The sequence below is a fragment of the Nelumbo nucifera genome, chromosome 5 (assembly GCF_055504915.1).
Source record: "Nelumbo nucifera cultivar China Antique chromosome 5, China Antique-T2T, whole genome shotgun sequence".
Classification (NCBI taxonomy): domain Eukaryota; kingdom Viridiplantae; phylum Streptophyta; class Magnoliopsida; order Proteales; family Nelumbonaceae; genus Nelumbo; species Nelumbo nucifera.
Window position 1 is genome coordinate 11,299,787 of NC_142653.1, and position 23,154 is coordinate 11,322,940.

At 37.5% G+C, this 23,154-nt stretch overlaps 2 protein-coding genes across 11 annotated transcripts; one reads left to right on the plus strand and one right to left on the minus strand.

Moving 5' to 3' along the window:
• The first annotated feature begins 417 nt into the window (after positions 1 to 417).
• LOC104606250 (ABSCISIC ACID-INSENSITIVE 5-like protein 5) lies at positions 418 to 7,762 on the plus strand. 10 transcript variants are annotated; one of them, XM_088888786.1, is made up of 6 exons: positions 418 to 560; positions 1,035 to 2,318; positions 6,028 to 6,099; positions 6,194 to 6,223; positions 7,216 to 7,345; positions 7,469 to 7,762. In XM_088888786.1, the coding sequence occupies exons 2-6, from the start codon at positions 1,218 to 1,220 to the stop codon at positions 7,498 to 7,500; spliced, it is 1,365 nt and encodes a 454-aa protein (XP_088744912.1). In that variant the 5' UTR covers positions 418 to 560; positions 1,035 to 1,217; the 3' UTR covers positions 7,501 to 7,762. The 10 variants fall into 10 exon arrangements, with proteins under 10 accessions (XP_088744912.1, XP_019054745.1, XP_088744914.1 ...); XM_088888788.1 differs by having other exon boundaries at positions 424 to 560; positions 1,113 to 2,318; XM_088888787.1 differs by lacking the exon at positions 418 to 560 and adding an exon at positions 567 to 986 and having other exon boundaries at positions 1,113 to 2,318.
• Positions 7,763 to 9,729: 1,967 nt separating this feature from the next.
• Positions 9,730 to 20,981, minus strand: THO5 (THO complex, subunit 5). Its single transcript, XM_010271342.3, has 8 exons — positions 20,566 to 20,981; positions 16,850 to 17,140; positions 15,892 to 16,228; positions 14,448 to 14,785; positions 14,093 to 14,352; positions 13,162 to 13,780; positions 12,948 to 13,079; positions 9,730 to 10,245 (listed from the first exon to the last, which is right to left on the minus strand). The coding sequence occupies exons 1-8, from the start codon at positions 20,764 to 20,766 to the stop codon at positions 9,979 to 9,981; spliced, it is 2,445 nt and encodes an 814-aa protein (XP_010269644.2). The 5' UTR covers positions 20,767 to 20,981; the 3' UTR covers positions 9,730 to 9,978.
• Between the last annotated feature and the right edge of the window lie 2,173 nt (positions 20,982 to 23,154).

Consider the following 23,154-nt stretch of genomic DNA (forward strand, 5'->3'; position numbering starts at 1 on the left):
TTGTATAGCTTCTTGTCTCAAAGATTTTAATCTTGGTTGCAAGCCAACCGACATGTTGGAACCAAGATCCAATCATCCAACCAGCTCTTAAATTCTAACACCAAAAATGCTTAATTCACACCCGGCGTATTTTACCACTCCAGATCGGCTGGTTGTGGTCAATTGGTCATTGCACGCCCGAAGCAGTTTCCCGATTGTGTGCTCGGTTCCGGCAACTTAGTAGGTAACCAGCACATCCGGTCGCCATTTTAGGGAGATCATCCATGGTTGTCCGAGGGATACGTGGACGATCGAGATACTCCATATAGTGGACGATAAGTAGATAATTGGCTGTACGTTACATCAGATGCTTACATATTCAATACGATTGGTCCACGTTTTTAAATTCTGCTAACCCTGTAATAATGTTTTGTAGATTTATGCTTTAATCGATGTTCGCACCCTTTAAATGCCGACTCGTGGAAGACCGATAGGTGACACTTGTCAATAGAGGCCAAAAGGCGGAGAGAGGAAAATAATCCTCCCACACCAAAGAAAAAAAAAAAGGGATTAAAAAGCAGGTAAGAAATTGCTGTTGCTCTCTTTGTCACTGTCTTTATCCACTTTCTTCCCCCAATTTAAATGTCGTGAGAAATAAAATTTTAATTTTATTCCGATTTTGTTTTTGTTGAATCGTGAAGGAGTTAAATTTTTCCTTGTTTCTTTTATTTTTATTGCTATGTAATTGTAATTGTTTAATTCGCCCTGTTCTATTCATTTCCTGGGAGCTCTTCGCGATTTTCTCTTCAATTCGTCCATGATTTTTGGTGTTGTTTTTTTTTCGTAGTAGTTAGTTAGTGAAGTTGTATAGTCGAAAAGTGGTAGGTTAGGATTTTTTTTTTGTGTTTTTCTTGAATTTTTTATTTAATCGTTTCATGTTCGAAATAATTTCTGCGGAGTGTCATACTGTCGTGAAGGTCTGGTTTTAGAACAGTTGGATAAATAAGGTAAACAATTAAGAGTTTAATTTTTAGATTTTTTTTTAATTTTTGAAGTTTATCTTTGGTCGAAAATTGGAATTTCTTTCTGAATCATCTACGAGGTTTTTGCTTTGGTGAAATTTGGATTTCAAGTCCAAGAAAGCAAGCGAAGAAGAGGCGTACAAGTGATTCCACTCGATCTGGTCTAGCTCGGTGAATGTGTGAGATTTGTTAGTTAACTGTACTGGATAAGTGAAAATGGGATCTCACATGAACTTCAAGAACGTTGGTGATGCACAACCACTGGAAGGCAACACAGGCAGTGGAAGGCCGCCGGGAAACCTCCCGTTGGCCCGGCAGCCTTCTATCTTCTCGTTAACCTTAGATGAGGTTCAGAACACCATGGGTGGCCTTGGAAAGGATTTTGGCTCCATGAACATGGATGAATTTCTCAAGAATATTTGGACTGCCGAAGAGGCTCAAGCCATGGCATCCACCTTCGGAGGGACTGAAGGAGGGGTCCCTGGCACGAATCTGCAGCGGCAGGGTTCCTTAACTTTGCCACGGACTCTCAGTCAAAAGACGGTCGATGAAGTATGGAGAGACATATTTAAAGAAAGTGCTAGCGGCAAAGATGGGAGTGGTAGTGGGGGATCGAATTTGCAGTCGAGGCAGCAAACTTTAGGGGAGATGACTCTGGAGGAGTTCTTGGTGAAAGCAGGAGTGGTGAGAGAAGATATTCAAACAGGAACACCGAATAATAGCGGGATGTATGTTGAGACGCGTTCCAATGACAATATTGGTCTGGCTCTTGGGTTTCCACAGCCAGGACAGACCAACGGAGTTGTGCTTAACCGAATTGCAGAGAGTAACAATCCCGTTCATACTCAGTCTCCTAATCTAGCCATAAATATAAACGGAGCCAGATCTTCTCAGCCGCAACAGCAGCAGCAGCTACCCCAACTCTTCGCAAAACAATCTACGGTGGCTTTTGCCTCCGCAATGCATTTAGCAAACACCAACCAGCTGTCTAACCCAGGAATGAGGGGTGGAGTTGCAGATCCAATGTTGAACAATGGTTTTGGTCAAGGCGGTGGACCACAGAGTGGAGGAATGGGCATGGTTGGTCTAGGGGCCGGGGCTGTTACAGTTGCAACGGGATCTCCAGCAAACCAGTTATCCTCTGATGGGCTTGGGAAGAGCAATGGTGATACATCTTCCTTGTCACCAGTACCTTATCCTTTTAATAGTCTAAGAGGGAGAAGATGCAGTGGGGCTGTGGAGAAGGTAGTGGAGCGGAGGCAGCGAAGAATGATCAAGAATAGAGAGTCAGCTGCAAGATCACGGGCTCGAAAGCAGGTAACTTCCTGAAAGAGTTGCCAGAAATTTTTCGGTTTGTGTTTATTCATGTTCTGTTTCTGCAACTGACTTTGTCAATCTCTTTTTTCCTTTCATTTTATCTTTATACATGAGTATTTTGACATCTGTCTGGTGCCTTGTTTTTACATACATTGAATCACATGCATTTTTCTTATGTGCAAACTTTCATAAACCTATACATACACATTCTGTTCTTCTCTACATGGAAGTACAATTGGAAGCAAGGAAAAAACACCAATGAACCAACTTGAAGCGTAAACCGATTTAAAGATGAACCTTAGAAAAATATGATTGTTATAAGAAAATTCACTAATTAACAAACTTGGAACAATATTAGCCTTCAGTGGGCTAATAACTTATATACCAATCTAGATTGTTCTAAGATGCCCCTTTAATTTAACCCTAGAAAAATATGATTCAGTCATTCAGCCCCGAAGAGACTATACTATGCAGTTCAAAGATAACTTCTCAAGGAATGTGGAAACATCAACTACAGAGGTCACCAGTAAGTATTTTCTTTAAGCTTGTTAGAAAGAGCACCTAGAGAAAGACGAGAACATGGCATATGGAAAACCTCTTTATTGTTTTTGGAGTTTGGTGTCTCATAATGAATATAACTGTAAGTTGTATAAATTGTAAGTTTCCATGATTCTCATGAGCAAGTCCTTGCCAAAGAAATGTTTTACATTGGTATTAATAGTAGTCTTAGTGTCCACAGGTTACTTTGTAGCTCTCATAATAAGCACTCGAGATTTCCTACTAACTTTTCCTACCCACACTCTACCTGCTGTGAATTGGAGCCACACATCTCTATTATGAATTGAGAGATGTGTGGCTGCATTTCACAGTGGGTAGAGAAAGTTAGTAGGAAATCTGAGCTCCATAAAAAGCCATAGGATCGTTGAGAACGCTTTTTTGGATGCATGATATTTTTTTCAAGAAAAATGTTCTAAAAATGTAAAACCATCAAATTGATTGGGGAAAAAGGAAATTATCAAAGGATTCTTAAACCTCAAAAAAACATAAACTAGTGGGCTTCCCATGCTTCATTCTTCTCTTATCATTCATTTGTATTAACTCTTTTATTGCTATAATTTGGGGATGGAGGTTATAGTTATTTTGTTCTCTCTGATTGATTCACAATCAGTTTATGCTTCATCTGTATGCATGTCTTAATTGATGATCATTGAGTTTTAATCATTAATATGAATGCAATAACAAAGGTGAAAGGTTGTTTATCCAAGGTTGATTGATATTGCAAAGAATTTTGGATAGGCAATTTTAAGAGATGTGTTTATATCAAGATATGCTTAGGAAACACTGGAATACAGTAGAACAATTAAGATATGCATGGATATTGTAGGGAAGCCCACATAAATCTTACAAATACATCAATAACACAAACTGTACAGCTAAACTGGCTTTGATAAGGTATAAACACAGCTCATGTGAAGTAATAAATTTGACTTGTTTACAGACTTCTTAGTCGAGGGCATGTATAAGAATTGGGAGTGGTGGCAGCTACAACATCCATAAAACCTATTGTGCAGGAACTGTGGTCCCCACCAACACAACAAAGAATAAAGTTGAAATTTGATGGGAGCTCTAGAGGTAATCCAGGCCCTTCAGGTATAGGGGAGTATTCAGAGATGGAGATGGTAGAATTGTTGCTATGTTTTCGGGGCCAATAAGAGTGAGAGACTCGCTGGGAGCAGAGGTGATGGCTTTGCTTCACTGTGTAAGACATGCCAAACAATTGGGGTTACACCAAGTTGAGATACAAGGAGACTCTAAATATAAAGGGAGATTGGTGCTTGCTTCAAGTGGACAAGAAGATCAGCTAATGGTCTAGCTAATACCTTAGCCAAACAAGGGATCATGAGGGAATGTTTGTTCTGGATAGTATTATAGTAAAGATTACTTGGGGCTCAACACCCTATTTTAGGGGTTGACAGTTGTATCTTAATATTGTGTTAATAAAATTACCGTTTCCAATCTAAATAAATAAATAAATGAATGAATAGGTCATCAACTAGTTGTAATTTGCATTTGTATACATCATACACATGAAGCCATTATCTTAAACTAGCATGCATAATGCATCCGAAAATAATAAAAAGGGCAGCCCAATGCACGAGGCCTCCTTCCAATGTGGGGTCTGGGGAGGGACAGATGTACGCAGCCTTACCCCCTGCACATACAGAGAAACTGTTTCCAAGATTTGAAGCCTGGTAGGTCAGGTCGCAATGGAGCAAACCCAACCATTGTGTCAAGGCCCACCCTCAATACATCCAAAAATAATATACCATACATATGTTTGGTAAACTTATTGCAAATTAATATATAATATGGATACTCACAAATGAAGTAAAAAATATGGAAAATATTATTTCTTAAACTTTTTTGAGTATTAGCATATAAATTTGTATTTTATTTTAATTCAACTAAAAAGCATGCAAGTTTAACACAAAAATTGGATTTAGTTACATATCAGCCACATGGGTTGGTGGGTGTATCATGCCCCTCGGCCCAAAAAAGGGTATGTTTTGGTCATGTCATATTGATATTTTGAACCTTGTGTTTATCCATGGACTTCGGTCATTTGAAGTGATGGACATGTAGATATTTTGTATTTGTAGAGCATGGGTCGTATCCCTGTTCACACCAAAAGAACCGGTAAATATAAAATTGTTAATGATGTCCTGTTTTTTAGTTGATTCATCCAAAACAAGTGGCATGCACTTTCTCAATTAGTGTACCTTCCTATCAAAGGTTGCAATTAGTTTAAAACAACAACTCATATTTGTTCTAGCTGACAGATTTATGGTAAAATTTCTGGTTTCGAAGATGTTATATCAGATAAAACAGTTAGAGTAGCTAGCATATATAACATGCATTAAGTAATTTTAGACTAATAAAAGTTTTCATGTTGATATTTTAGTGAAAAGATAAGTCCGTATGGTTTAGCTGCATTGCTGGAGTTTGAGAACAAACTTTATTCTATTATTTAATATAAACAGGTTAGCACAACCATGGTCTTCTTTGATATATTAGATCTGCAACATGTTTATCCGGTTTCTCTTAATATTTGAAGGCATGTTTTACCTAATCTTTTGTGTCATGCTTCATTATTCCAAGTAGAGAATGCTTATGCTGAAATTTTATGACATCCATATTTTTTAATTAGATTTTGAAGGAAGTAATATTATTCTAGCTTTACAATAAGAGAAAAGGGAGGAATATGTGCCCAAGAAGCCTTAAGAGAAAAAAGAATGAGTAAATGTTAAGAAGAAGAGGAGCTTAGCGTAAAGGTGCTTTCTGAAATCCTGACAATTATAAACTTCATAGTTATTCTGATATAAATATAGCAGGAAAATGCTACATCTTCAATATAAAGTTCATATTTTAAGAACTGGAATTATAATGTAAACTATGTATGATGACAAGACATGAAACAATGTAAGTTTCATGTCACTCAGACCCCCATGTACATGTGTGCCTATGACTACAATCAACTTTGTAGTAGAGTAATATCATGTGACATTAAGATTAAACTGCCACATCTTAAACTCTTAATACACATGCACGTGAACAGTGAAAAATATCTACCTGTGCAGGCTGTAACCATCCTAGCTATGATTTTGGATTATGTGCTTATATCTGTTATTTTCCCTTTTTCTTCTATTAGGCATATACCATGGAACTGGAAGCTGAAGTAGCAAAACTTAAAGAGGAGAACCAAGAATTACAGAAGAGACAGGTATGTCATTTAATGTAGTTGAATTTTTTGTTCAACTAAAATATGAGAAAGGGCATGTCAAACCCTTCTTGATTCCACTTTTGGTGTTTTGCAGGCAGAAATTATGGAAATGCAGAAATATCAGGTACATGATTTTTTCAGTCAAAGACTTGTCTTCATTTTGCTGTTAATTGGTCTTGTTGTTTCTCTGAAATAAAACTCTTCTGAAGCCTTCATGACCACGGCCATATGGCTGGTCCATGAACAGTTATGCTCTTGTGCTAGTAGCAGTGGCCTATTTCCTTGCCTTTTATAATGGAAACAATAGAATGCCACCTCAATCATGGTTTTCTTTTTCAATCTGGGGGATGGGAACATACAAATTATGCACCATGACCAATCCCTAACCAAACTATAAGCAATTTAGTGGAGCTCCATAGGACAAGGACAAACAAATATATCTAATATCATTGTGGTAATGAGCAAGATTCATGGGTCAATCATGATGCTATTTGAGTTTCCAATCGGGTTGTCATAGTTGGTAAACATGTTAATTGAGCCACAATATCCCTATGCAAATGTGCATTGAAGAGTGTCGATCAATTAAAAGGATGTAGTGAAGTGTTTGTCTTGTTCTACTAAGCAAGGAAATCAGTTGGTATCCAAAGAGATCAGTTACACAGTTGTTCACTTTCCCAGTTCCATCCAGATTATATCTAGTCAATCATATTCAATGTAGAGGAATATTGTTGCTGACGGCATAATTAAGCTAAGCTTACATTTATCATAATGATATCAAAGTTTACTTTTATGTTGAGTTACCCTGAACTAATGTGAATAGAGTTATGCAAGATTCTGCACAACTAAGATTGATTGGAGACCGAGAAAATCTATATGTTATTTTTCCCATTCCAAGAATGATTTATTATGAATCTTCCACAATGGTACCATCTCCAATCCAGCTCTTTTATTTTCCTCTATTGGTTCTTTGGAATCAAAATTGCTCTCATGTTATGACAGTTTTGTTCAGTTGTTACATACGCCATTTCACCAGTCTACAATGTTGTGGCCTCGTGGGCTAATTGCAGTTTCAGCCCATGAGTATCGGTTAAAATGTTGATAAAAAAAATTGCACAGGTAAGATCACCTAGCAAAAAATCGGTGGAATATTTATTGAACCTAGCAAATGGTGGGTTCTCCAGATTGATGAAATGGTCCGGCAATCAGAGGATTGTTGGGGATAGGAAGTGTGAAGTTCTCGCAAGAGGTGGATAATGAACCACTAACCACTTGGCTTTTCAGTGTTTCTCGTATGGCAATATATGATCTTAAAGTTGCTTTACTCTCTCACGAGGAATGCCCGACTTTTTTTATCCTTCATTTCTTGCAGGACGAGACAATGAATCAGCAAAACGGAAATAAAAAGCGATGCTTGAGAAGGACACAAACTGGCCCTTGGTAGAGTGAAAGGATTGGACCATGAATCAGTGGCTTTTTTTTTGGAGGATAGGTAGCTGCTGTACATATAGAAAGAGACCAGTGCATTGTAAATTAACGAGTTTAGTGTAGTATTATGATATTATCATGTAGATTATGTTTTCGTGTTACTGTGATATGATTGCATCTGTTTTACTCATCAAGGCAGTTAAAGTAGGGGGAGTCGAGATATATAGCAAGGTTCAAAGTATGGCGTATTGGAGTGTATTGATAGTTGTTTTTTTTTTTTTTTTTTTCAAATCTGGTTGAGAGAAGTCGGTTTAAGGTCCATTCACCCCCTGAATTGGCTTAGACCCAAAAGGCCAAAACATGCTGCACTACCGATACGTATCAGTAGTGCAGCATGAGATTCACTGACTTAACAACAAAAAGCCTGCAGTTACGCAGGTTTGAAGTTTGATCCCATGTCTCCATATTTGGATTTCGAGGGATGCCGAGTGACCATTTCCAGCTACTTTATGATCGGCAATGCCCTAGTGCTGATGTCATTAATAAGAATCATGCACGATTGGAGAAGCGTTTAATTTAATGTGTCTTTTGTAGCCTTTACACTTGTGCTTTTCTCTTGTCACTTGTCAGTCTGTTGGAATAAATTCCTTCAGTTGAGATGCTTTTTTAGCGATAAGGAATTTGTCTCACTATATTATTCTCTTTATGTCTAATAATATACAGGAATGAATGGTCAAGCCGGTCATCAGTTGAGCTGCATAAGCTTTGCACCAGCACCACCATTTTTTGCACATTATCCGGTCACGTGCTGGTTAACTACGTTGAGGTTGAGCTGCCTTTTCTATTAACCTAATTGTATTGTCACAGCCATCTCTCCATTTTTTGCACATTCCTCCCGGCTCTCTCTCCCTCGTGTGACCACTGAATGCTTTTCCTCTGTTGTTACAGTTACCGAACTCCAACCGCCTAGCTGCTTCAGCCTTCTCATTTGTTAGACACTAGTGAATCTCGCAGCCTCCAATAGGAGATATTTCTTGTGGCCTTGGCTTGCCCCACTGATGGATCCCGAGGCTATTTTTCAAGGCAAAAATAACAGTAGACTGTAGATTCAGGTGGTGTTTGGAACTGTAGTGTTGCATTCCCCTTTAACTTCATATAAACAAAAGTTTTTAAAAACCAGACCGAGCATGGAACCATTTTGGGGACTGGTTTCCAGGTTGAACGGTCTAACCATCTGGAATGAATGGACGGTTCTGACTTAAAAAATAAATAATAAAATAACAAATAAAAAATGTCCAAAACTGTTGTCTGGGTCAATTGTTTGACCATCTAGGTCAATGGGTTGTTGACCAAATCAAGGTTTTTGGCCAAAAAGCAGTTTTAGGGTAAAATAGAACCAGTTCCCAGGTCAACCGGTCCGGTCCCATGATTTAAACGAAATATAAGAGTTTTTGAGTTAATAGCACAAAAAACCATTTGGTTGGTCAGATTTTAAGTTCAAATGTTTATACCACCTTTTACATTGGATCATGGGCATGGGGTCTTGGGGAGCCTCTGGAGTTTCCCCAATAAGGGGAGTTTCTACTTCAGTTGTCTCATGTGGCACATTGTGTTATTACTGATATATTGTGCATTGTGTCATGTCTCAAAATAGCTTTTTTCCAATTTCCAGTGTTGAGACTTAAGAACATTGCCAAGCACAGACTATTTATGGAGGTTCTTGGGCTCTACGAGTTCAGCATTCGAAGGCAGAGAATACAAGGGTGACGGAAGGAGGCAATCACAAATCACAATGTTGACAAATCCAGCAGGGAATGCAGAGATAAATGAGGGCAAGGAAAGATGGTGTAAGAGGAGGAATTTTGCATTCGGGGGGGACCCGTCAACTATCAACTGTGGAGAGAGAGAGAGAGAGAGTTGCAACTTGCAAGCAGGAGCGATCGAACACAGGTAGACTGTTCCCTGAAGTTGGGTGAACTAAACTACGACGATAGGACTGGGTTAGTCGGAAGGGTAGCAAAAAAGTGGTTAGGAGATCCAGGTTCATCAAATTGGATACGGATATGAATATATGATCAATAAAAACATATTGAAATTGGAATATATGATCAATTAAAAGCAGTAAAACTTGGATCGTCTTAAATTGGATTGAATTTGATAGGGGTGATGAGGTGATCGAATTTAGATTTACAATGGATTCAAACCTTAGATCAGTTAAAAGCTGATTATGTTGCCATGCATAACCCTGATACTGGTCTAACTACCAGCAATGATGTTATTTCCACAAAGGAGATATGAGACGATTTGCTGACCCAAAATTATTTAAAATAGAAGATTCGAAATGAGAAAATCGCTGTTCACTAGAAAGCCATAAAATAAATCCCACTTCTGGCAATTATTTTGGAACACAACCAGCATGATTGTTGTCACCATTGCACTCCTAGACCAAAAGTTCTAGCAAGGATATCCGGGTGTGCACTCCATATCCTTCCAAGAGATCATCTTCCTCCGATCTCTTCCCCTGAAAGATCTTGCAAGTATTCTTCCAGTAGTTGGGGTGCACAAACCAACATCTACCACAGAAGTACTCTTTCTCATTTCAGAAAATGGGGACGCCTCATCCATGTAGAAGTCGAATAGCATTGCAAGACAGCATACTTGGTGAGCTAAGATGTAATTCTCGTAATCCACTGGCAGAATCTTTACGACATGAAGATTGATCTGACAGGCACAAAAAATACGTGAGTCCATGTACAAGTTCAAGAGTTCAAGGCATTGATCTTCACCAAAAAAAGAATATATATATATATATATATATATATTAAAGAATAGATGAAGTTAAAAAAATCATATAACATAAGTTTTTCCAGCTCTTCAATGAAAAAAAGATGTAATTGTGACCGTTCAGATAATGCTAAATCTCCAGCCACCTAGACGCAACAGCAGATGGCACAAAACTGCTTTTCTTTTCTTTTCTTTTTTTTTAAGATAAAAATAAAATTTATTAAAAGAGAGAAACTATATGAAAGGTGACCAGAAGTCACCTGAGAGAAGGGGGGAAAACTCCTCACCCCATTAACCGCCACCCACAACCTCAAACAACTAGACCACTTAAAATAGAACACACAAAAAAAAAAATAAAAAATAAAAACTCACAAAACTGCTTTCTAATGGGGTAAAACGAATGTGAGGGCAAAAGATTTTCTTTTCCAAAGTGAAGTTATTTCTAATTTTTTATTACCAAGTAAAACTGTAAAACAAAGAGGAAAAGGAAGAAAGTAGCTTCTTTTTCACCATAGTTCATAAGAAACGTAAAAAAGAGATTTGTTATGCTATCAAAGGGGCTAAAAAACAAGAAACATTTCATATTTTCTCTTTGGCTATCCATGTCACAAAACTTTCCAAAAGCTTATTAGAACGATCACAGAGTAATTTTTGAATAAGCACTTTCATTCTCTTTTGCCATCCTACTGCTTTTCTCAACCTTATTAAGCATCTATGTGCTTTTGATTAGGGGTGATCATCAAAAACCGAAAAACCAAGCTGAACCAATGAAACCAAACCGAAAAATCCAGCCAACTGAACTGATCAATTAGGTTTTGGTTCAGTGTTTGGAAAAACTGAAGGTACGTACCAGTTTGCCAGTTTGGTTTCAGTTAACCAATATGAAAAAACGGCAGTTAACCAAAACCTACTGGTATGTATGTATATATATATATATATATAACATATTATATATTATTTACAATATAATATATTACATATATTTCTAGTATTTATATTATATAATTATATATTTATTTATAGCACATATTAAAAAACGAAAAACCAAAGAACTGAACCATCCAATTGGTTAACCAACTGGTTTCAGTTCGGTTTTGATTTTTGGTTTTCCAAAAACCGGTGGTACTGGTTCAGTCAAAAAAAAAGCCCCATGGTTAACCGAACCGTGAGCACCTCTACTTTTGATTGCATCTTTGTGCCATTCCAGAATGATGCTTCAGGTAGCAAAGAGAAAAATGCTTAACCAAAACAACCAACATCAAATGTTAGACAAGTCATCGGGATATAGTATGACAGTTCCTTCGGAATATCATCAGGTAAGCCATTCCTTCTCGAATGCCATGGAGAACTCAATTGGTGCTTTGACCTTATGCCTCTAGTAACTTGCAGGCTTAAGAAGATTGTCAGGTAGTTATTAGGCAAGCAGCTGAAGAAGGTCCTTGAGACCTTAGATTTTAGCTGAGGAAGGCAAAGACCTTGGCTGGTCAACCAAACACCTCATTCAGATGGATCCCAAGACCAACTAATTGGTTGGCTGAGTTTGCCTAGAGTAGGGAAACAGGAATCAGAATGGGCGCCAGGGCCAGGGGCAGCTTTGGGGAAATCAATATTTGCTGATTGTACTCTTTAGAGGGCATGGCCAGCACTTGCAGATAGGCTTTTTTTCTGACTATTGGATCTGTTATCCAAGAAAGCATTTCCTGGTATTAACTATTAATAGCATTAATAAAACTTTCCTGGAATGGAATCAAAAGAAAATTCCAGATAGATGTTAATGAAAAGAAGAAGAGAGATTGCACACTTTCGTAATTATAATTATGAAATAAGGTTGAACCACGTGAAATTTAAATCGGGTAATTCCCATGGAAATTCAAATTTCCACAGATCCACGACCCAATTATTGCATGCATATATTACATCAACAACTTAAACCTTTTCGTTGCAAAATCTAGAAACAGAAATTGGCATTCAAGTTCTGCTACAAGTACTAAGTACTTTTGTTGTTATTCTACTAAATGAGCCTAATGATTTTGATCCTCCTTGAAAATATCAGAAGAATTTTATTCTATCAGGACAAGATTACTGAAAACATTGAGATGCATGACTAGCAACTGGCAAGGGGAATAGAATAAGAAAGTGGTGTTTAATGGAAGTTGTAATTCTCCTTCAATTGGCCTAACAAAAGAAAGACTACTAACCTGGAATGCTAATTGCAATCACTACAGTCAACGAGTGTTTTCTCATAATAAACATATCTAGTTAAGTGCACTGCAGAAAAGTGAAAATAACATGCCCATGGTTTGTCACATCAATGAAGATTGAGCTCTGTTACAAGTTCAAGGCTCTAAAAGGACAATAGAAGCCACAAAAGTCAATACTGAGTTACTGAGTAGTGGAAACAATTCCAATTCATTACCAAGAAGACTTGAATCCATGATAGAGTGGGATGCTGAAACAAGATTTGATCCAAATGACAATTTAGATCAAACTATTACCATGGTAAGATGGAATCATGGAAGAGCTGATCCTTTATGATAAAAAAGATCATTTTCATGAATAAAAACTTGATTTAAATCATGGATTGATTTGTTACTGTGAGTGATTATAGAGATAAAAAATTCAGAACTTTTCTATCTTACCTCTGCTTCTATGGCACGGAGTTCATTATACCATTCAGAAGCATTCCTCTCATGACTTTCTCCTGGCATGATGGTATACAACTTGACAGTGAAAACCGGAGGCCTGAGAGGATATTCCATGCTGATCTTCACCTGTCATGTAGAAGTTAAAGCCAATGGCCAAGCAGCAAAATCAACAAAAGAACGAGGAAAAAACAAAGTGAAAATTAGCTACCTTTGCTTCCAACTTCACATTTCGCTGACTCTTATCCATTTTCCTACTCAGAACCAAGCAAAACTCCATGGACCCATAGTCCTCCCATGACTTGTCAATCACCTTAGAGCATCCAATACTTGTGGCATTTTCATTCTCTAGCTCAGTTAATGCAACTTCTTCCATATCACTCTCAGTATCCAGTAGAATATCTAAATCCTCATCATGTTTCTTGAAACTTTGAGATTTTAACTTGTTGATAGGAGCAACTGAGCTCTTTGAAATTAAAGCCAGGTCTCTAGAATGTTCAAGATCAGATGATTTTGCTGGGAGGGGTTTAGAATCAAGGAGATTAGCATCATTTATGGGAGTTGAAACCTGAGCAACAGATGGAAGTTCCCCATCTTCCCTAGCACTCTCTATCTCTTCCCTTGACACACCAGATCTCCCATCCACATCAAGGTCTAAAGGGTCAGGAATTTGTCCCATGGCATTGCCAGACAAAGATGAAACCTGATTAGATGAGGGTCCTATAGATGACCAACTCTGCAAATTGCACAAAGGGGTATGCGAGGCCCATGGAACATGTTCACAAATCAATGCAGGCCATTTAAGCTTCATTAAGGAATCAAGCTGCTCCCTGTAAGCCAAAGAAAGATTTGAAATCTTCATTTTGGGACATACCACACCACTTGCAGGATAGAAACATTAACATGATAAAATAGAACTATTTTTCAAGCAAAACAAACCAGTGAAGGGCATGGAACATGCAAAGTTCCTAATCCAAACCATGTATTTCATGATGAAAATTGTAATAACAGAACCTAACAGGAGATAATATTTAAGCGTCCTTGTCCAACACTTAGTAATACAATATTTTTATGGATGACAAAGATCACTAAAGCATACTATAAACTGCCCAAAACTCCAAATATACAGAACAGTGACTCACGCAAGAGCCATCTGAGCCTTTTTCCGCAAGCGGATTCTTTGCACAACTGTTTGTACCCGATTCTGCTGACGATAAAGAGCAAGGCCAGAAATAACCGCAGAACTTTTGCCCATTTCACTGCTTTGAGTTTCACAGCCCGTAAGCAAAGGAGACACCTCAGGTAGAAAATCAATTCCTGCCAAATGTTGGGCCCACTTATATGGACGTAAGGTTCTCCTTTCGTCAAATCCAGCAGCATCACCAACAAAGAGCTTAGCTGACTGCATTATCATTCAAAAATTGTTACTAAAAGAAAGAATGAAAATGTGAGCAAACAGATGCATAAAGTACCTAACATATTCACAAACATCCATACCTGATGGGGAAGCTCAGTACCAGTATCATCAGGAAACAAGTTGCATAAGATGTTGTTCTGAGGTCCTTCTTGAGAGCCATCAATTCCAACACATACAACATTCAACTTCAATAAGTATCCAAACCTCAGAGTAACCAGTTTTGTAGGCTTGGGATTTGAAACCTCATCATCATGTATATGAAGGATGATTTTAAGAGGATGAGATTGATAGATTCCTGATTGGTCAAGGTTCTCTTTTCCAGTAACCTTCTTTGGCCGTTTTCTCCTTCTTTGGCCATCCTCTTCCTCGTCAGGCACATCATCCTCCAACTTATTCATTTCTGTATTTGTAGAAACACCTGAACCATTGATAGCACATTTAATCAATGTCCATATCTTACCTAGAACAAAGGGCCCAGACTACAAGCCTTCTCTTTCAGACAAGTGGCACCATGTTCTTTCAAGAAATTGTATCAAAAGGGTGATTATTTCCACTCTCAAATAAAAGCATTATTTTTCAGACATGTGTCTATCCACTCTCAAAAGAAAAGGTATGAGCTTCAAATGGTATTTACCTCCACCCTCAAAAAGGTATGAGATTCAAATGGTAGTTACCTCCACCCTCAAATGATGTAGAATCCATAAAGTAGGTTATTGTTTAAATATACGACAAATAAAAAATTGAACTTACATCATAAATAATGGTTGTCAAACAAAAGTCATCAGAATACAGGCCCCACACTTAGTACGGGGTGGTCATTCTCTAATAATAGCTTAAATTAGAGCTTACAAGTAAACACAGTCAGGTTGACAACCAAAAAACAAATAATTTTAACATATCCATGGATTATTAGAAAATAGTAACAAAAGACCTCTCAAAGATGGATATAATTGTCGAATCCAACAGGCTGGTTATTGACAAGCCCTTTCAATCAATTCAAGATTTGTTGAAAGAACAGAACAGAATCTAATATCTGCTCACTTAGTTTCTGAAAATATTAATATATTCCCAAAAAAATTCAAAGGTCTGTCCTAACTACTGTCAATAACAATTTAAGGGCCATTTGTGATGGCTGATGTGGCTTAACTGAAAGTGTATTTTAGAGCACAAAATAACCATATAGTAAAATATTTATGCATACAGTACTTAACCCGACATGCCATTCAGCCATTAAGTTACTCACAACCTACTTAATGGCTTATTCACTAATAGACAAATAATCCATTCAGTTCAGCTGTTATCAAACAGTCCTTTAGAAGAATATCCAGTGGAAAATCAGGACTATGTTTCACTAACATTTCAAGATGGATCTCAAGTTCAGACACTTCAACGTTAGTATAAATTCTGCACCCAGCACCTTGTCTATGTTGTGACTTGCTGTATTTGCATAACATATATCAGAAATAACTACGGAACAAAGTATATAACATATAATAATAATTTGTGCTCAAATAGCTCAATTACCATTGTCCTTAATTGCTTGCTGGTGGGCAAAGGCTTGAGCATCCTTCATGCTTCCTATAATTTCCAATTCAATACTCTCCCCAAATGCCTCCTTCTGAGCCAGCAATTGTGAATAAATCACATAGAGTGGAGGTGGCAGTAATTCTGCTAAAATATGCTGTTTTAATTTCTTTGTATGCAGAACCCCCAGTTGGTGTTGGACAGGCAAGGATGCTTTCTTCAGAGATTTCAGGTGTGAAGGGAGACTTGAAAGGAACTTCTTTCGGTTTGCAATGGTCTCCATAAGGCTTTTCTTGTGTTGCTCCAGTTTCTCATGAAGTTTGCAGAGTTCTTTTCGCTGGTTAAGAGGAAAAGAAATAAATAATATTCGACCACAATCTAGGAAATAAACTAAAACTGATAAAACAAAAAACTAATAAAAAAGCTCCATGCTAGATAAACCTCAGTAGAGATACAACAAAAATGAAAACAAAATAAAAAAGGAAACCACATAAAAAGTAAGTTAATGCACCAATGAAGCATATTCAGGTGAAAAAGAGAGAGCACATACAACTTCAGCAAAAGATGCCATACCAGGTTGGATGACCTTGTGAAATCTAATACCCAATAGAACATATTAATGATTTTATCCCATCAGCAGTAACTGGGTCAGATTGAACAATCAAAATCTAATACCACAATCAAATACCATTAATGATTTGCCCCACAATAGAACAAAAGATGCCATACCAGATTCGATATTTCAGATTGAATTCAAATTTAAGGTATCAGCAGTAACTGGATCAGATTCAAATGTGGCTGGTTCATATCCAAATCCAAACTGATTACAGTCCTAACTAAGGTATGGCTCTGTGCATGCACTTTCTACCTACCAATTAGAATGTGCAATAGAAAGTGAAAATCCTGACATGATCTTGATTGTTTAAGACTTAACCAAACTCAATTAAACTCAAATTACCTGGAAAAGCTCAAAATTAAGCCGCTTTAGCATCAGGTCATGTGCACTGTCTTTTGATAGTACAGATCCTTTAATATCTTGAGGGGCTGAACTGAAAAACTCTTCCTCAGGCACAAGTTCAATATCCGGATACTTTGACTTGAAATCTTTGCACACCTTTATGGCTTTCACAAAATGATTTTTCTCATACATCAAATTGTGAAGCTGCAATGTAGTGAAATCTACTGGTGCCTTAGCACGTTCTGTTTCTGCTTTAACACGATCCTCTTCTAGCAATATAGAACGATTTACCTGCAATAAGAAAAAACAACATGAAGCTTTCTAAAAGCTACTGATAGACCTAAGAATCAGGTGCTGATTTTAAATATGCATTAAACAACTGGACCAAACTTACTATCAAAGTTTTATGTAGCAGATGACAAGATGTCAGTGGAATGCTTAGTGCAAATTAAACAAATAGATAAAGAAAACATCTTATCCTAAAACTTTTCCTCCATGAAAATTCTATAAAGGAAAATATTTGAAATCATGAGAACAATGAACTAGGTAAGAAATATATATGTAGACAAGTTTATAGAGGACATTTTCCCTTCTTTATTCTCCGTTTCAAGGTATAAAAAGGATTTTGTGTCAAAATTTTTCTCCCTTATGATAAATCCATTGGCACCAAATTGGGATTTTGGGTTCCGAAGAGGTTTAAGAGAAGAGAAAATTGTGTGTCTAACAAATTTGCTAAGCCTACTTGATACAGTGTGACTGGACTCCTCTGAACCTGATAAACAGATTTGGACACCCAGACCAAATGGGTCTTTTTCATGCGCTTCTTTTTTTTTAAATCCCTTGCTCAGTCTACCCCAACCAGCCCTTTTTTTTTTTTTGATGAATACCCACAACCAGCCTTTCCCTCTTAAGGAATCTGGTGCAGGCCTGTTCCCCCAAAGGTTATGGCTTTTTTGCTGGGAAGTGTATTATGGGAAAATAAACACCTTGGATATTCTACAAAAGATAAGACCTTTTCTCTATCTCTCACCTTTTTGGTGTATTCTTTGCAGGTCACATGGTGAGGACTGTAACCATTTACCAAGATATTGTTCATTTACTGCAGAGTTATGGGAGTGGCTCTTCTCATTGTTTGGGTGCAGGTTGCTTATGCCAACTGATTCAAGTTTGATTTTTTATCCTTCTTTCTTCCCTTGGTGTCATAGAAGAGGAAGAATTATATGGAGGTGTGCAAGTGCAGCGCCAATTTGGTCAGTGTGGGAAGAGAGAAATGCCAGAATTTTCCAAGAGAACGAGAGAAACCTAGAAGAGCTGAAGGAGTGCATTCTAAATAGGGTGATCTTGTGGCTAAAATCACTGGACCTATTCCACCAATTCTCATTTAATGATATTTGGAGGAATTGGTTAGCAGTGGCAAAATTGTTCATCTTTAAAGGCTAGAGTGAGTATGGTTTGGGACTTGGGAAGCCCTCCAGAAAGCTTCTTGAACCTGAATTTTGATGGTAGTAAACTGTAGTCTAGGTAATCCAGGCCCCTTAGGAGTGGGAGGGGTACTAAGGAATGAGTATGAGAATGTGGTTCTTCTTTATTCGGGTCCCCAAGGAGTTGGAAACTCCACTAGGGTGGAACTTCTAATTGATATCCAGGGAGTACAACTAGTAGTGCAGATAGGTGTGGAACAGTTGCTAATAGAAGGGGACTCCAAGGTGGTAGTGGGTTGGCTACAAAACCCGGACTCTATAGTTTGGTGCTTTAAAAATGAAACTAAAAAATTCAATTGGCTGACAAGGAGTTTGACAGTGAGAAATACAATGGATGGGGAGATCAGCAAACACTATAGTTGATGGTCTTGCAAAACAAGGGGTAAACGGGGAAAGATTGTCTTGGGCTCAACCGTAGACTGAACCTGTTTTCTATCTTTTGCTTTTATTCTTGGTGTTAGGAGAGGACACAGCTTGAGCCTCTCCATAGGAAGCTTGCAACTGCATTATTCTTCTATTAATGAAATCTTATTTTATTTATCAAAAAATAGTAGATATAAGTTGAAGCAATGGTAAAGCATGTTCTTTGATAGGTAAAGAACATTGAGGGGAAAAGATTTAAAAAGAAAATGCATTTCTATAAGGATCTAGAACAGAATATATCTTCAATTGAGAAAACATTTCTTTGACTGGACTCTCAAATGCTTATATTAATAAAAGACACAAAAAAAAACAAGTAATACACATGCATTACAGCACAAGACATTCAGGGGGAAACACAAAAAGAAGATTATATTCTTGGAAATCTATCAGAGAAGAATGGAAACAAACTGCTTTGGTCTTCAAACTCAACTCGTTGTAAGAGAATTTGCCATGAAGTTAGCAATATATCAATGTCCATCTCAACAATATGTTCAATCTTGATGACAAAAGCTAGACTCTCTAATATGATGGCAAAGAATCCAAGGTCCCTCGCCTTCAAATGAGAAGATATTAACTCCATTGAATTATGTGATGCATGAAGCTGGTTGTAATGCATGGATGCATGCATGAATTTGCTCAAGTGTGTATAGATGTGTATTGTGTGCATTGGCTTCATGGAAACCCTCCAGTCCAAATATTTGGTGGACCTTCTTTTTTTCATGTGGAAAGGCTGGTTTGCAAGTGGTACTAACTGCACAATTTACCTTCTTCTTACATTCTATCTCATGCTTGTTTAAAAGATCACCAGCTGAGAGGATAGCAGAATATGAAATGAGAAGCATAATTCGAACATATAAGAAGAGGAGAAATCACTCAGCATGTATGTCCATTTGTCAAGACTCCTAGCACCTAAATAATTGAAGATTTGAAGTTTGCTTCACGGGTTCACAAATCTAGGATGGTCAATAACTACCTCATACCCAAGAATCTAGAATAGTCATACAGACTATCTTGAGATGCTCAAACGAAAATTCTCTGCAATAATTTTAGAAACCTTCAGTTGGTTTAAACCTTGAAAGTTTTTGCTTCATTATTACAAACTCAGCCAGCTTTGCTTCGTTGTTACAAACTCGGCCAAATAACTTGCTTCACCGACAATTAAAAAATAAGCAAATAAATCAAGTAGGTTGCTTTTCCGATGTTTGGGCTCTAATCAATCAGCTAAAATTTTCAGACGTCTGCTGAATGACCTGAGTCAACATTTAATCTTACTAACAAATTTTCGTCCCCGTGTCACTAATGGCTCTAGTGACGACTATTTTACCTGAGCGTTCAAACTAGACAAGCCGGTATAATACCCCCTTAATGATGTATTTATCAAATCCCCAGAGACACCATCTTCACTGGCTTGGTATTGTAATTATAAATTATAAATTATCTACAAAGGCTCCAGCATACACCTGCATAATCGCCCCATTGATTCCAAATGAAAATATCAATTCAGATGAAATTTTTTTGTCCCCGATAAGAATTGAGCCATTAAATCCAACGAAACACACTCCTTCAGCATGAAAACCAGCGTAATTTCGATACCCTTCCTCCGAGAACACTCCAAATGGGTACTAATTACAAACGCAACCATTAAACAGGATGAACCCTAGCTCACTTGGAAAATTCTGAAACTGCGTAACCCGCCCCGGGGGGAGAGGTCTTCGATGTCATCGAGGTCTGAGAAATGAAACCCTAAGATATTATGCATGGTATGATCTAAAATGAAAAGCTAGAGGAACTAGGGGTCGAGTGGTTTGGAACCTGACGGAGGTTGACCAGGTGGAGAGACATCTGAGTGACGAGCTCTCTTAGTTCGGCTTTGGGTCTCCCTTCCTTCTTTATGAAGAGCATTTTCGCAACGATGTCCTCCATTGAAGTTCGGATCTCTTCCAACTGTTCGTACGCCGCCTTCTCTGTCCTGCGCACCGGTGACGATATCGAATCCTCCATCTCCAACTCCATCTCCCTGCTCTGCTGGTCCCTCTCCCGCTCGCTGTCTGTCCTTACTTTACTCGTGTGTCCTGATGGCTCCTACGCTCCTTGCTGTATTGACGACTATTGACTCTTGCATATGGCTTAGGCGGTACCAAGCAAATATGGCTACAACTTGGGCTGGGCTGGGTTAGCCGGAACCCAACCCAAACTAGCCCGAAAAAAAAAATGAAAACAAAAAGTATGATCAACCCTAACTGATTTAATTTCATATTTGTATGTATAAATATGTATTTATATGTATATTCATTCTTATATGTATATACAATTATACAATTATTTACGAATGCATTCATAAATGTATATATTTATATATTTTTTATTGTAATGTGTGTGTGTATATATATATGCATGTATGAATATTGTATGTCAACAATTTTAAATTTAAGGGCAATTTTTTCTAAAATGTGTACACGTAATAATGTTAATATTAATAAAACTAAACCTTTATGCTATGTTTGGTTTGAAGGAAAATATAGGGAAAGGAAGGGAAAGACAGGGAAACCAAGTTGGTTTCCCTGGCAAAAGGAAAAGTTGGGCCAAACCTAACCCAACCCAAAGTTTGAGTTGGGTTAGGGTTAGGGTTGTGAGTTTAAGAATTCGGGTTGGGTTAGGATTGACCTCAACCCAGCCTCACCTAGACTGACTTGCATCTCTACAAGCAAACCTCTCCATATACCTAGTTGCAAAGCAATTTGAATTGAATCGGATGCAAGTATATCAATTTTTGATTTGTTTATGTTAAATTTGAATCAGATCTTAAACATGACTTGAAGGCATTTGGATTAGCTGAATCATATGGCTGTATTAGTGGGTTGTGGAACCAATGGCATGAAGAGTTGTCATTGGCTCCATTGCTTGTTACACAACCATCCATTGTAGTTAATCCAAATTAGGTTGTGTTTAGGCCTGGTTCAACTTGAACCAATAATAACACCCCACACCATTCATAAAATATAGGGCAAATTGTTGATTCGCCCACTGCACAAATCTATCGTTGTTTGCAATATTGACAGGTGGGGGAATCCAACAAAATATAAGGGGAGGATATGTGTATCATATGTGGGTTTTTTGGCAAAATAAAATAAAAATTTGTAAGGTAAGGTAAACCATATTTTTACACTTAAAATTTATGGACAATTCCTGATCAATATCATGTACTTTGAAATGAGTGATAATTTGGTGTCCCAAACTTTAAAATGTGACAATCTAATACCTACTTTTAATGGACTATTAGTTATGTATATCAGGTGACCTCATGTGTGATTTAAGACTTTTAAAATATCAAAATTACCCTTGGAAATAAAACACATTATTCATCATCTTCTTCCTCAATAACAGAAAACCTAGGCTCTGTTCTTGGAGGTTGGAGGTTTCCTTTATTGAGTTTTAGGTTTTGATTTAGCTTGAGTTTTGTACATCTCCTCCATACATACTTTGTTGTTTTAATGAAAGGTAACCTTTTCTCTCTAAAAAAATAGTCCACACATATTTACCATTACATATCGTTAGAATAAAAGCCAAAGTGATAAAAAAAAAAGGGCTATGGTGGCTGATGTTGACAGTCCATCAAATATTGGATTGGCATTGCGTTCAATCCTAATAGCCATATCAGCCATGTACCTAATCTTATGTCTATTTTAAACACATGGCAATGGCTTTTCAGCCAAAAACTTTGATGAAGTTATGAATAGAGCGAGAGGAAGCCACATATTCCCTTTGAACTCCAAGCTTACCATACTAGAGATTCCCAAGTCAAGTCATGGCAGTAGCTATGGTGGGTTTACCATGGATTGGTATGCACCTTTATCGTTATTAATTTTGATCGGTGTTTAGTACCATTGAAAATTGATTTCTACAATGTGCCTTTATTACGTTATCACTATCTAATTACACGAACATTAGTTTAGTATCAAGTATCACTAAAACTGGTTTTCCTTGTGCAATATGGAGATACAATTAGTATTATTAGGATGAAAGAACTGGAACTTGGTCTGAGAAAATTAAAAAGAAGATAAATGCTAAAAAAATCTATAAAACCGCATATTTCAACTATATAATGAATCCATAGCCGATCAAACACGAAAAGAATGCATCGTTAAGGTAAAGTTAGACGAATCTCACATACTAGAGCAGGATCCTGTCGCATAATTTGGAGAATGTCCTCTATGATTACATGATTAACAGAACTCAAATTCGGGTCCCACTTATTAATTTGATCTATTACCCCAAGTGCATCAGACTCCACAATGGAACTCATGGCTCCCCATCTTTTTGCTTCAAGGACTCCCAATCTTAGAGATCTGCTCTATGCATCTTCCGTCGAAAGACATCTAACTTTTTGGCCCACAACCTTGA

Bases quoted from the DNA above. Each gene is read 5' to 3' on its own strand.
- LOC104606250 (XM_088888786.1), top strand. From the start codon at position 1,218: ATGGGATCTCACATGAACTTCAAGAACGTTGGTGATGCACAACCACTG. The intron at 2,319-6,027 runs GTAACTTCCTGA...TTCTTCTATTAG, and splicing joins GATCACGGGCTCGAAAGCAG to GCATATACCATGGAACTGGA. The intron at 7,346-7,468 runs GTGGATAATGAA...CATTTCTTGCAG, and splicing joins GTGTGAAGTTCTCGCAAGAG to GACGAGACAATGAATCAGCA.
- THO5 (XM_010271342.3), bottom strand. From the start codon at position 20,766: ATGGAGTTGGAGATGGAGGATTCGATATCGTCACCGGTGCGCAGGACA. The intron at 14,353-14,447 runs GTATGGATGTTT...ATGATAATGCAG, and splicing joins GTACTGAGCTTCCCCATCAG to TCAGCTAAGCTCTTTGTTGG. The intron at 13,080-13,161 runs GTAGCTAATTTT...TCTACATGACAG, and splicing joins ATGTGAAGTTGGAAGCAAAG to GTGAAGATCAGCATGGAATA.